The sequence below is a fragment of the Phoenix dactylifera genome, unplaced genomic scaffold, assembly GCF_009389715.1.
Source record: "Phoenix dactylifera cultivar Barhee BC4 unplaced genomic scaffold, palm_55x_up_171113_PBpolish2nd_filt_p 001553F, whole genome shotgun sequence".
Taxonomy (NCBI): domain Eukaryota; kingdom Viridiplantae; phylum Streptophyta; class Magnoliopsida; order Arecales; family Arecaceae; genus Phoenix; species Phoenix dactylifera.
In genome coordinates this window covers 4,757-18,972 of record NW_024068861.1, presented here as the reverse complement: position 1 = coordinate 18,972, position 14,216 = coordinate 4,757, and the positions used below count along the sequence as shown (strand labels likewise).

The following is a 14,216-nucleotide window of genomic DNA, read 5'->3' as shown; positions in this document are numbered from 1 at the left end:
TTGAACTAAGACCTTGTGAATGTAAGAATATAACCAAGAAATAGGTCCTGGAACCAAAACGAATTGCATAATAACTGTGAGGACCCGTGCGGGCATGTGTTTAGTCCCATATCGGTTATTTGCTGGGTATATCTTGAGTACTTATACAGGATCAAAGAACCCAAATAATACCTTCTGGCTAGCCATTTTGGGTGAGGTCCTGGGTTGTTACAAAAGATATCAGAACGGACCCAGCCCATAACTTATGTGGATTAGGAAACACTGCAGCACGGATTCATTGGAGTTGACCACGGATCGATCGTGGTGTTTGTGATTAGATTTGAATGGATTTGAACCCTTAGCCTGACGAGGACGTCAGGGCTTGAACGGGGGGAGTATGTGAGGATCCGTGCGGGCGTGTGTTTAGTCCTACATCGGTTATTCGCTGGGTAGATCTTGGATACTTATACAGGATCAAGGAACCCAAATAATACCTTTCGGTTAGCCATTTTGGGTGAGGTCCTGGATTGTTACAATAACAAAAGAAACTAGATCAAGATTCTCATTAATGTTCGATACAAGTTTTGAATGATGCAAATATTATGCATCATACCATACAAATGTGTACGTACATCGTACAATACACCAATTATCACATTTTGCAACTGAAATATGTGGCCAAAGGCTGTCACATTATCTTAGAAAAAGAATCCAAATTAATGTATGTGAATCGATCGTATGGACTCCCATTGAAATGAATGCAGTACATGGATACCATGGAATTATTGTAAAGGATTCCCATTCATCAATCCATCATATTTTCTAATCGCATTGCATGGCCACCTAAAACATCTCCTAGGTAGATAGCTGATCCAAAGAACCAAATGTGGAGATAGGTGGATTTGGGCTTTTGTTTGGATCTTAAACTAGATATTAGATTTGGATTTCAATTTGAGAATCTTACCTGAATCTAACCTATTGCTAGCCTTGTAATAGGTGTTGGTGAATATGTAACATAAAAGGAAAGGGAGGGTTCTAGAAGGTTTCCAAATTGAATTTTATATTTGCCTATCATCATAAACAATAAGCAACCAAATATTCTCAAGGCCACAAGCATGTGCTCTTGGTATTACTTTATTAGATTTTGTGTTCTTTGCAATATAAACAGTTTAATTATATGTTGTGGGGTAATGGCGGTGCTATGGTTGTTTTATAGTGAGTTCAAGTATGTTCAAACATTACTGCTACAAATCATTGGTGGAGAGAAGATTTATAATTTCCATGGCAACTCCATTCCTCATTTTTATAGAATAGGTTTCCTATAGCGCTTTCTTTCTTAGTACAACTTAGTCTCCTCAAGACTGGTTTAAGTTGAATAAGATAGTTCCTAGCCAATATATAATTTCCTATATGATGATGTCCCCATAGATAATTAATAGATCAGTTCAACAAAAATGTCAAAAAATTATAATCATAAAAAAATATGACATTAGATGGTGGAAAAAAAAACTAATATATATTTGCAAAAGAAACAAAAATAACAGAATTAAGAGTTGAATCAGGGCTCGCATATGGGGCTAGCTCCTGTTGTTGCATGGTTTTGGACTGTGGTCTAAAAAGGATCAGATGTAAGCAACCTTATCTTTATATCCAAAAAGACATTTTTTAATACTTCGGACCTATGACCTCTTCGTCACAATATAACAATCTTAAAGTTACTTTAAGATGCACTCTTAGAAAAAAATATAAAAGAGAAAAAAAAACAAGTAGAAGAGTTAAAAAAATATATATAAAAATGGAAAAACTAGAACAAGTACATATGGTGTCGCATAATTCATGAACATTTTGCATGCTTATTAGTAAAACTTGAGAATTGCTAAATAACTGGTTTATAATTCATATAAATGGCCTACAAGACTATCCGACCATTTGGACTCAATTTCATAAATCTTTGCTCATCATCATCTTTTTATTTTGCTTTTAATCACAAGATACATCACAATTAATTGCTCGAACCCATCAAATACTTCTACCAATTGGTGGTTAAGTACAAATTAGACTAACTATAAAACAATGGAAAGGTCGATTGCCGGAAGCTAACTCAAAAGAATCACCAATCGTATAAAATTAAGAAGGCCAATTATGGAGGATTCTTTTAATAATTTACAAAAGCATTCCACTTGTGATTAAATGATCTTTCACTCTGAAAGAACGAAACTAAACTCCACTAGTTCTTGTTCAAAAAAAAGAAAAAGAAAAAACAACTATAATATCATGTCAAAGAATGTTGGAGGTAGATAGGCATGAGCATCCAAAAGGCACCACCCAATGGTGGGATAGGCAGTCGTCATGGAAGTAATCATATGAAATAATTGGGTGAACAAAAGAGGTGGGAGTCAAACTTAGTGGGTAGGCATGTCCTAAGCCATGCCGTAATACTTATGGTTTATGCCCACCAACACAACCCTAATCCATCCCATCATAGAACTCAGCCTCCACTTCCCCAACCGTACTGAGGAGAAGGGAGGAAGCTCATATTAACTAAACCATGAAAGAACCTTTCCATGTGGAAGGGAACAAAACTCCTTTTGCCATTCAGAGAAACTTAAGGAGAAGTCCAGGGAGAAGCAGCCATTTATATTAAGGGATGGAAGAGAGAAGGACAAGGAGTTATTATGTGCATGCCGAGGGCTCGTGGTCCACCCCGGGCTCCAAACAGCTCAGTAATTTATGTCGACAGCTGGTCGTATTTTGCTATCTTTGTCGCATCCCAAATGCCCAGTTGCACACCACAAGATTTTGGTGGAGAGACCGTGCTTGTGTCAGGTCTTAATCGCATTCAGACATTGTTGATCGCATTGTCGTCAGTTTAGCTGCCAAAAGGAGGAGGCTGGTGGTCCAAAACACCTTGTTGGATGTTAATTTGGTCCCTACTCTCACATCCCTCCCTTAATTCTTAAGCTTTCAAGATGATTAATGTAAGAATATTAAGCTCAAATGTGATGATAATTACAAGTGTTAGCTAGTTGTCATGTTAGATTTCTATGAGTTTTAGATATCAATCACATTCATGATCAAATTGTCATTAAGGATTAGTGGTCCTTACTCTCACATATATGTACAGTAACCTGGCTTAATTTCAAAGATTCAAGGTTTAAGATAGTTTAATTGCAATGTTATATTAGTTACAGCTACTTGTTTTCATATTTGTCAAAATCCCATGGTATACAAGCATCTAGTAAGGGGAAACACTTTGAAGAAAAAAGTCCATGGCTATCTGATCTGTAATTTCTTCCTTGGAAAGTTTTGATCTTCTATAACTATATAGGTATGAAAATGATGATGCGAAAGGAATGGCTTTTCGACTAGGGTTTTTTTATCGAAAAGAAGTTGAAGCAAGATTTTAAGCTTCTGCTTTCGCATGAAAGCAAAGTTGTAGGTTCTGATTTGCTCTACTGGATGGTTGGCTAGCGAGAAATTTCATTGGCCAAAAGTAATGTACATATTGGCTTCACTAGATTATGTAAGACAGCCAATGCATCTCCTAATGAAAAGTGCATGGGAGCCCAACCATGATGCCCAAAAAAAAAAAAAAAGGGAAGTTCTGCCATCATGTGTTACGCGAAATTTGGTGTGATATACTAGAACCCTATCAATCTTATGAATTGCATCAGTCTCCTCGTACCATAATCAGCTATCATTTTTTTTTCATGGTCAAACCTCATAGCATTACTCTAGCAGAAAGTATTTTATTAACACAAATCTTGAAGTGAATTTTTAGTTATCTATAGGCCATGTTATTGCTTTATATATTGAAATCATTTTGTAGATGATATAAACAAGTGTATCCCTTATGCAAATTAGAACCTCTATGCTCTTTTCTTTGGCTACAGACCTCTATACTCTTTTAACCATAGGTTTTCTCGTCCAAGATAAAGCCCATATTCTCCAACTCCAGCAAGCTCGACAGGCACCAATTACACCATCATATGCATGCAGCTTTATCGATCAAAGTATGATTACTAAAGTTTAAGAACATTTTACCTTCAGCTTTTAGTCAAAAAATGAACCTAGAAGACCAGTATGAATTCAAGTGCAATGGATTTGTGACTTTAAAATTGAAACAGATGGTGATGTGACTTTGGACTTCGAAGAATATAGGGATTGAGTTCTTTATTTCTTTTTGACTGGAGATCTGGAGCTTTGTCACAAAGCTGAAAAGGATAGGAGGAAAAAGGAGATTATAGGTATAATAAAAGTTGCTGAGGATTAGTTACACTCGAGAAGGAGAATAATCCTTGGATTAAGTGTCTAATCCTACAATCATTGCTGTGACGCTAAGCTTCCAGGGAAGGCCAAAACTACTTAAATATATAGTTCAAATTGGAAGCACCTTTGGTGTACCTACCCTTTCCTTTGGATTTTTGCATGACGGTAATCAATTTGTCTAACTTTGGTGTGCCTACTTAAATATACACTCGATTAGCACCAATTATTATTCCTAGTTACTTATGTTTCTTCCCATTAATTTGTTTAACTGGCCCTAATCTTCTTCACATTCAATTGCTTTAATATTTTCAACCTGCAAATAACTTGACTGGTCTAATTCTATATTATTTAGGAAATATAATGGTAAATTTGTAGCCAGTTCACAATGGTCCATTGCTGGGACCCTTGACAAGTTTTAGTAAACATTCTTTAGTTTAACTTCTAGTCATCTCTACATTATTTCTAAATATTTATCATTGAAATATAAAGAAAGCTCAATCAGCTAACTGCATGTATCTAGTAGGCTATTGGTTAATCTAAATTTACTCTTAATGATATCTAATTGTCTAAATATTCTACCGAACCTAAAGTTAGATAAAGCCTATCCTAATTACATCCAACTCACCACATAAGTTCAAGGAAACAAAACAATATCAAAACCACGGAAACCAACGATTTGGTAGTTATAGTTTGGTCTCTTTCACGCGACAAGCATCTTTGTAGCTTGAATGTCCTCATCAATCCTTTGCTGTCTTCTAATGCATATGCTTCAACCAACTACTATCCATATCTGAATACAAAGGAATAATTTCACAGTACAATTTAGATTTTGTCGGTTTCTATCATACGCAGCTACTTAAACAATTTTCCAGAACATTAACAACAAGGATTTTTTTTTAAAAAAAAAATTTATATATATTGTGAAAGCAATCACTTACCTTGAAACTAAATCCAAGAGTATAAGTGCCTTAATCTCTGATCCAAGAGAAGAGATTTATTGTGCAGTGATCTGACCATCTAGGGTAGTTTTAGATAAGATTAGGAAGATAGTTCCACCACAACCAAGATTCGGTCACAAACCTTTAATTTTCAAAGACTATAATTTTTTTATCAACGTTTCTTTTTAGTGTGAGAGACACCAAAATGAAGCTCTTAACAAGTATCACAATAGCGCTTCCACCACCAAGAGGTTCGACATGTGAACGGGTCCAGGGCTTGCAAAATAAAGTACCCTTTTAGAAAATATTTTGACTACCATATCTCTAAATCTTAGAAGAATTAGATAAAGCGATTGTAAATAAAGTTAATGTAGAAATTGACATCTAAATATAAAATATTTTTTTTTAATAATTGAGATATTATAAGTAAGTTTAACATAATATTAAAAAAAAAAGGAAATCTAGAGCTCTACTTTCACCAATTTCTTTATTTTCTGTTTTCTTTTGAGAAGTCCACGTCGAATAAGTCGAGAAATCTTGAATTCCAATAAAATTTTAAACCTTGTCGATCACACTTTATAGACAGCCTATCTACATGCGCATAATCTACATTATGGATTTATCGTAAGGCACCTTAAAATACTATTATGAGACCACTAGAAATTCACTTAACTTACATGCATGTTGAACTTCAATAAACAAAACAATACAAGACAATATACATGACCTAATGAATATCTTAGCATCTGATGTTCCGAAGAAAAACAATTATACCAAGTAAAATGATGATTGATGACTGCATTCTCTATCATGCATGCATTACAGCATCTAGTAGTATCTCCTTTGTCATACCTGGGATTCAGATTCTTAAACAAAATAACTAATTTTACACATGTTAGGCTTTAAATTAATCTAATACAATATTTCCGTACGAGATTCTTTGCTCATCATTTTTATACCCTTCCTCTCGTAGACAAAGCGTGTGTATCTCCCCATCTTATAGAACCTTCATAGATCTCTTTACCTTTTCCAAACTTTACTATAATACTAATTCAAGTTAAAAGAGGGAAATTCCTTCTCTAATGACCATCTCCTCCCTCTCCAACTACATGCCCATCTTTTCTAGATTAAGGAATATAAACAGAATAAAAACATATAATTATTTACATACCATTTTTATTTCACCCATTTGGCATTTAGTCTAAAATTTAGTGTTTAATATCCAAAAAAAGGAAAACACATTAATTTCCTAAGAAATACATGCTTTGCCCTCCTAAATTTGATATTTTTCTTTTTTTTTTCCTTTTTTTTACGCAACTAAACCCTGGGCGATCGCGCGATTGGTCCCCAGATCGGTGGTCTCGTACACCGGGAGCTCGTCCCTGTACCGTCCGATCGCCGTCAAATTCTCCAACTCGAACAGATCCGAGCTCGAATCGCTCATCGCATCCTCTTCCTCCTCGTCCTCCTCCTTCTGCAACCCCCGGAGCAATTTCTCCACCTTTCTCGCCACCACAGACGGCGCCGGCGGCGGCGCCAGATCCTCGTCGACGAGACACTTGTGCCCGCACGGCCGGCAGTCCTCGCCGACGATCACGCTCACGGGGCAGAACCGCACCGACCTCTTGCCCCCCTCCGCGGACGCCGCCGCCGGCGTCCGCCGCCCTCTCGATGACGGCGTCTTGCTCAGGCACGACCGCGAGTACGACGACGCCGACGAGCACGCGGACTCCACCGCCGCTGCAGGCGGCGGCGGCGGCGCGGAGATCTTGGATTTCTTGGGGTTTCCGGCGGCGGCGAAGAGCGAGTTGAGGAAGCTCGCCAGCCGCGCCCCCGGAGACGTCGGGCCGGTGGCCCGGCTCTTCCTCAGATCCCGGAGCCGGCTCCGGATCGACCCGGCCTTCTTCTTCTCCGGCGGGATCTCCGGATCGGACCGGATTCGGTCCGATCGGACCGGCCTGACCCCGGCCGAGTAGTAGGACTCGGCGTCGGAGGAGGAGAAGCCGCCGTAGCTGGAGGAATCCGAGGAGCTGGAGGTGGGGGTGACCAGACCGTGTCTGTAGTCCACCGTGCCGCGTCGGATCACCGCCCTCTCGCTCACTGCCGCAGCCGTCCACTTGAGCTCGTCCGCTTTCTGCTTCTTTCTAGCGGCAGCGGTGGAGGAGGAGGAGAAGGAAAAGGAAGGGTCAGGTGCTCCGCTTTTGCCGTGACTCCGCGTTGGTCCTCCGCCGCCGCCGTCGGATTCGTCGATGGAGCGGTAGATGGCGTCGAGGAGGGAGGAGGAGAAGGAAGGTTTGTTGCGGCCGCGCCGCGACGGCGGTCTCTCCCACCGTTCCATTCTTTCTCTCTGATAGTAGAACAAAACCAAAGAGAGGAGAGAAAATGGAGCCAACTAAAAAAGAACAAAGCTGAGATTTCCTCTCCTTTTTCGTCTCTCTCTCTCTTGTTGATTTCTTCCTTTCTTTTCTTTTACACTGTTTATTTCCTCCTTTCGTCTGATGCAGACAGCAGTGGAAACGAGGAGAGAGAGAGGGAAGGGAGAAGAATGGGAGAAGGGAGGAGAAGGTGGGGGGTTTAAAGCTTTGAGGTATGGGGAGGGAGGCCACGGCGAGAGGGAGAGAGAGAGCGATGTTGGTCGACGTGGCAGCTGCGCTGTTTCTGGATATGGGACCCGCGATTTTGATGTTCGTAGGATAAGTTTGATGGACGGCTAGTGATGATCCGGGGCCACTCAGTCTCGCGGTGGCTGTCGCCGAGAGGTGCGTCCCGTCACACCTGGTACGTATTTCAGCAACTGCTCGTTTTGGTTGGATTGGATTATATTGGCTGCAGACCGGTCGGATCGAACCGGGTTGTTTTCTTATATATTACGTGTCATGGATTCATGGAATGAGTTGTTTTATCCTTGAACCGGTTTCGGCTTTTGCGCAGTCGATAAGCTGATTCAGTCACCGGCCGGTGATCGTAACAGAATAGAGGGTTTTATTGAATTAATAAGGTATGCGCATGGGGTGGTTGCTTAACAACTACCATATCTAAATGATGCTATATTAATAAAGGAAGGCAATAGAATCCAACTGACGGAATCAATTATTTCTTCTTCCCCTTTTTTTTCTTCTTCTTCTATATCTGCCATTATGTAAATCAAAATGGGACTTAGAGCAAGGGTTGTCATTAGAGGTACAAATGAGTTGGATCATGAGTAACCCAAATCCAACCCAAAAGAAGATCGAACTGGATTGGATCCACCGCTGCAATTTTTGATCCAACGAATCATTCGAGCCGGGTCGGGTCTGTGTATAATCCGAACCCAACCCAAAAAATTAGAATTTGGGTCGAGTCCAAGTTGAGCCAACCCATTCATGACTTTCAGAATTTGTTTGCATCTCCGCGAGCCCAAATAATTTATTCAAATTTTAAATGAATCAGGTGGAATCGGGACTGAATTCAGTAAATCCAAATTCGACCCAAAAAATGGATTGGTTCAATTTGAGAATCCGACCCGGCCCTACGGATCCTCCAAAATGGGTCGGAGTCGGATCTAAACGGATCGAGTCGGATCACGAGTCTATCTGACCTATTTACTGTCTTAGTTGTCATTTATCAAAGATAGAATATTATTTTTGTTTTACCAAAAAGAGAAGTTGTTTTTGGTCATTAGAGGCTAATTAGCCTGGTCACACTTTAGTAGCAAGGTGAGCGCACGGAGTATTACTTTTCTGGCTGTAAGCATAGCTTTCTAACAATTCTTGCCGTCGTTTTCGAGCAACAGATGCTGTCTCGATCATTGTAGGCGAGGCTTACTTCAAGTCAATATTTGCAATGACAGGGACTTGAATTCAAGAGGGGGAATGGGCTAGGTCAGGTTCTCCGTAGTAGCTTAGTGTCCCTATATTACCAAAATTAAATCAGCATGACGTGACTGAATATAAAAAACTGAGAGCCCACCTTCGCATAAAACTGAGCTAAGCTATAGACTGATGGTCGCAGTCTAATAGAATGTTTCTTCGTAAATAAATATATATTTGCTAGTAACTATAAGAATTTGATGACTAGAACGTGAGAAAATCAGGCCAAAATATAAATATTTTCTAGTATTTTAGACTGAGCGACTCGAATTGATGGTACTCCTACCATTATTCTCTGAAAAAAAAAAAGAAGAAAGAAAGAATCCAACTCTACATTGTCACCATTATAAGACAATGCAAGGATGACCAATCATTGTAAATAATTAAAAGTCTAAACATGCGTGTGGGTTGTTTTGTGCCAGCGAGAATACAAATGGGCTGGGCCAAGCCTTATGTTTTGCAAGGCTTTTAAAAGGGCTGGCCCACTCAAACAAAGCATGAGTAGTTTCATTAATAACCCAAGTAAACAGGACATCGCTCCTATCAGCCTTTATAAGACCAACAAAACTAAGGCCCTCTTACCAGTAGGCTGATTGACTTCCCTAAATACGCACAGAGGCAAAACGTCGAAGAAGAATATGTCCATTATGAAAAATAGGACTGATATTAGTTTGTGTAATATTATAGTCTCTGAGCATGTCCGTGATCAGTTTTAAATCGTCTTCAACCCAGAGATGAACTTGGTATGCTCAATGCAAACTTTCTCTATGATGAAAATAACTGTTATTGGTTGTTATAACAATCAAAATTGGATACTTATTGCCAAAGAAAACCATCATAGAGATAAAATTATTTAAATAATAATATCCTAAAAGCTTAGGTCGATAGAGAATATGTCAATAATGTTTATTCCGATCTACATAGAGACTAAAACGGCGTGGGATTGTAAAAGCCCAGTTTTGTGGGCTTGTGGACCTGCCCGAAGAGGCTAGGCCCAAGGCCACTGTGCCATGTGGCACAAGGTAGGAGAGAAGAGAGTCCCGTTGGAGTCCTCTTCTCCTCCGGCATTTCCGACTAAGAGTCAGTCCTAGGGCCGCCTTGGTGGCTGCGTCACCCCTTTGATTCAAGAAGAAAAGAGGAGAGACAAGCTCTCCCCTATTTTGAGAAAGAAGAAGAGACTCTTCTTTCTTTTCTTTCTCTCTCCTCTCTCTTGATTTTTTTTTCTTCTATTTCTCTCTCTTAGCATGGTTCTATGGACCCAGCAGGAGGGTCCCATATGTGCTCATTGTGGACCTAGGTTGACTCTAATAGAGGGTTATGGACTAATGTTGCTATAACTACCCATCGTGCTAATCTTACCCCGACCATTGTCGAGCATTGCTAGACTCTATCATTATTGTGTTACTTGTACCATAATCTAATTCTTGTTTCATGATTGACTGGTTGGATTAGCCAGAGTGGATCGATCCAGATCATCGGATGTTGTTACTTAGTCGACCTTGTCCTTCCTTCATCTTAACTATTGTCAGCTACCATTGGACCCATAATTGATAATTCCTAATTTATTATCTTTTTCTTGAATGGATATATATTTCTTGATCAGATAGATTGAGTTATGCTGTGCCGATCGAATCAAACAATTGGACGTTGTCATCTAGCTGGCCTTATACTTCATCCTATGCGAATCTATTTTCATAGTCAACTCTAGTTTTTGTATGGGGCTGCAGTCATCTAGACAGGAAAATGCCCAACGAGATATTACACTCTAGTTCTAAAGGTAAGAGCCCCTATACTCGATCACCAAATATACACACACACGTGTGTGTGTGTGTGTGTGTTTATTAGTTTGTATTACTGGATTGGCATCGATAGATTTGGTTCGGCATGTGATGATATGTTTCTAGTACAAATATATTTTTATGGTTATCATACGTATCAGATATTGAGAATATGATTATGCGAACAAAGATACCTTGAATTTGAGAGAAATTCATTGTATAAGTAGTAACTAATTTGACAAGAATAATATGTAAATCAAATAGACAAGATATTGTTTAGACTAACCTTGTCATGAGATAGCACCCATGGCCTAATGCATGGGGACAGCCTCCACGAGCTTATATATGGAACAGTTTCCACGAGCTTAAGCATGGTATAGCGCCTATGGCTAACGCATGGGGAGAGCCTCCATGGGCTTACACGTAGAATTTTGTCAGTCTTGGATTGGGTGATAATCTTAGTTAGTCTAAAGTTGGAAGTTAATCAATGAGAAATATGAAAATCAAGTTAATGAGAAACAGATGAAATGACATAAGAAATTATTGCTGAACAATTGGCTACATTTGATTGATATATATATATATATATATATATATATATATATATATATATATATATATATATATATATATATATATATATATATTGAAAAGATGATATGGGAACTTATGTGCATGTTATTTATGAGCTTTTCGAATATTGATGCGATATTTTTTTATCTGATATTGTTAATTGATTATTTTTTTATTATTTATGGTGTAGTGGTTTAGAATTTTTATTGGGCCGTAAAAATTACAACTTCCTTCCTCTCTCTCGTTTTCAAAGTTGCAAGTTGCATAGTACATGGCTATGGTTGAGATTACAGGTGGAGGAAATGATTAGATAGAGCATTACTGATACTGGTTAGATGATTAAATTCTAAAATTGAATCAACTTTGTTATTTGGTATGAATTGAAATCATTGTTGATTATGGATATTGAGGTTGTATTAAATTTTCAGGCCTAGCATTTCTCTAGAGCTCTATCCTAGGAAGTATGTGGCCGTGTCGCGTTTCGGACCCAAATGACAGGTTCGAGGCTTGTCAAAAATGATAGTTGGATTAAATATATAAACTAATATTTTTCTCCGTTCTTTGCACATGGGTGTTTCTTTATGCCTCTTTAAACAAAGAAGGAAAAAAAATGCAGACTTCTAGAGTCCACCATTGGGAGACCTTGTTTTGGAGGGTGTTTGCATGCAAGGAAAAAAGTGCATACTTTTAGAGTCCAGAGTTTCGTAGTGCATTGTCACACAAACTCATTATCTCTCGTATACTTGGCCATAGTAACTAATAGATGCAAAAGCGTAGGTTGTATTTGCTTGTAAAATAAGTTAACCTAGAATATGTAAGTTAGTTTACTCCTAAGTCCTAACTTGCTTTAATAAACCACTCCACCAAACATAATGAAATAATCTGTTCCATTAGGTGAAAAAGTAGCTCTACTGATTTTTTAAAATGCCCACCTTACTCCTGAAATAAGTTGGTGAAATACTTGGCAGATCAAGGTGGACTAAGCCGGGCAAAAAGCTCTTAGTTTCACCACCAAAGCAACCCTAACCTTTTGGGTGCAGGTGATTAATTAACAATTTTTTTGCACTAATGATCACTTATTATATTAAAAATTATTATTATAAGGATAATATATAGTTGTGGAAATATGAGATCAAGTATTCTTATTATTTAACTATTGTCTTTGTCCTTGGAATTGTGCCATATATTATCCAAAGAGCTACTAACTTATATTATTCTCATGCTACTAAAATAATCTTTAGGATTTCTTTAGGGGTGCATTTCGTTCGTGATTAGAATCGAAATCGGAATCGGAACTAGAATGGAAATCAGAAATAATCATATTTTCCTGCACATTTCGTTCGTCACTGAAAGCAGAATGGGAATTGGAATGGAATTTGAATATTGAGAAGGACTTGGAATTAGATTAGGAGGATTGAGGTATTCCAATACCTCTAGGATTGGAATGCGAATAGGACTTTCTCTAACTAAATAAATGGAATAGAACTCACTCATTCTCATTTTAGAGCGCAACTCCCCTAGTGAAATATGTTCTAAATGTATACTAATTTTTTCCCTCACTTTTTTCTTTTTACCTCTTTTGAAAGGATTCTAAGCAAATCAAGTGCCAAAATAACAGTGACCTCGTAAGTTTGACGTTTTAATGTCTAAAATGTGTGTGCGCGTGTGTTAGTAGGGCTGAATTCGGATAAAATACTAGCATATTCATATCCCTATTTATTTTGTTTTGACAAATACAAATATGAAGACAGATGTTAGTCGGATACAAATCGGATATCAAAAAATATGGATATCATATGGATATAAATCAGATAATAAAATTTTATGATAATAAAATCAAAAATATTACTAAGTGGATGATAAATTAAATTAATAGTATGCTAATATCGTCATTTATTTTTCTTAAATGTCTATGATTGCTATATAAAAGTAAATAGGGTTATAAATAAAATCAAATATCCGGATACGAATCGGATAGTTTTTTATTTTTATTTTTATATGTTTTTAAATATAAATATAAATATGAAATATTAATTAGATATTTAAATTTTTATCTATATTCAAATAGGTTTGGATACAAAAATGGATCGAGAATTCGGGATGGATCTACTCTCACCCCTACTTAGGCTAACTTCCGCTGTTTTGGGCCTGCGCCAACCATTGCCTGAGACCGGTTCGGCCCAGGACACTGCTTTCCTACCTTAGAAAATTAGGGAAACCTCTAGGTTTTCGGCGATCTTAGAAGTGGGTTCTCCCTTCTTTACCCAGGTGAGCTCTCTCTCTCTCTCTCTCTCCCCTCCCTGCGGAACGTGGCTAGGGTTTTACGGTTCGTCTCCTCGATTTCATCTTTTAGGATAGAAATTTCGAATTTTAATTAGGGCGATCTAATTCGATTTCGCTTGCTCTTTCAGCAGTGCCCCCATTTTTGGGGGAGATTTTGTTCCGCTCTTGCCTGTTCGAGCAAGATCTGGATAAAGATAGCCCTTTTTAGGGGACTATGCGCGCCTTGGATGTCAAACTCGGAATTTTCTGCTAGAAAAGTTGGTTTTTTTTGGGGGGGCTTGATTCAGAGGGTTATGGTAGTTATTAGAATTCGTTAGAGATGTTTTTTAGGACCCTTTGTCAAATTCAGGAGATCGTGTTTGGTCGATGGGAGGATCGAGGTTGTGTCACGAATGATTCCAAATTTATGTATTTTATGTTGATAAAGTTATGTTTATTATAGGATATATTATTGTAATATTTGATGTTACATAAAGAGATATTAGTTTGCTTTGATTTGTTAGAAAATTTCTGGGAGATCAGGTTTAAGCTCTCTTTTATTCTGGTTT

At 38.2% G+C, this 14,216-nt stretch overlaps 1 protein-coding gene across 1 annotated transcript; it reads right to left on the bottom strand.

The window, feature by feature from the left end:
• Positions 1–5,959: 5,959 nt before the first annotated feature.
• On the bottom strand, positions 5,960–8,251 carry LOC120108784 (protein BIG GRAIN 1-like). The gene has a single exon (XM_039122503.1). It carries the CDS (start codon positions 7,522–7,524, stop codon positions 6,496–6,498), a length of 1,029 nt encoding a protein of 342 aa, XP_038978431.1. The 5' UTR covers positions 7,525–8,251; the 3' UTR covers positions 5,960–6,495.
• Between the last annotated feature and the right edge of the window lie 5,965 nt (positions 8,252–14,216).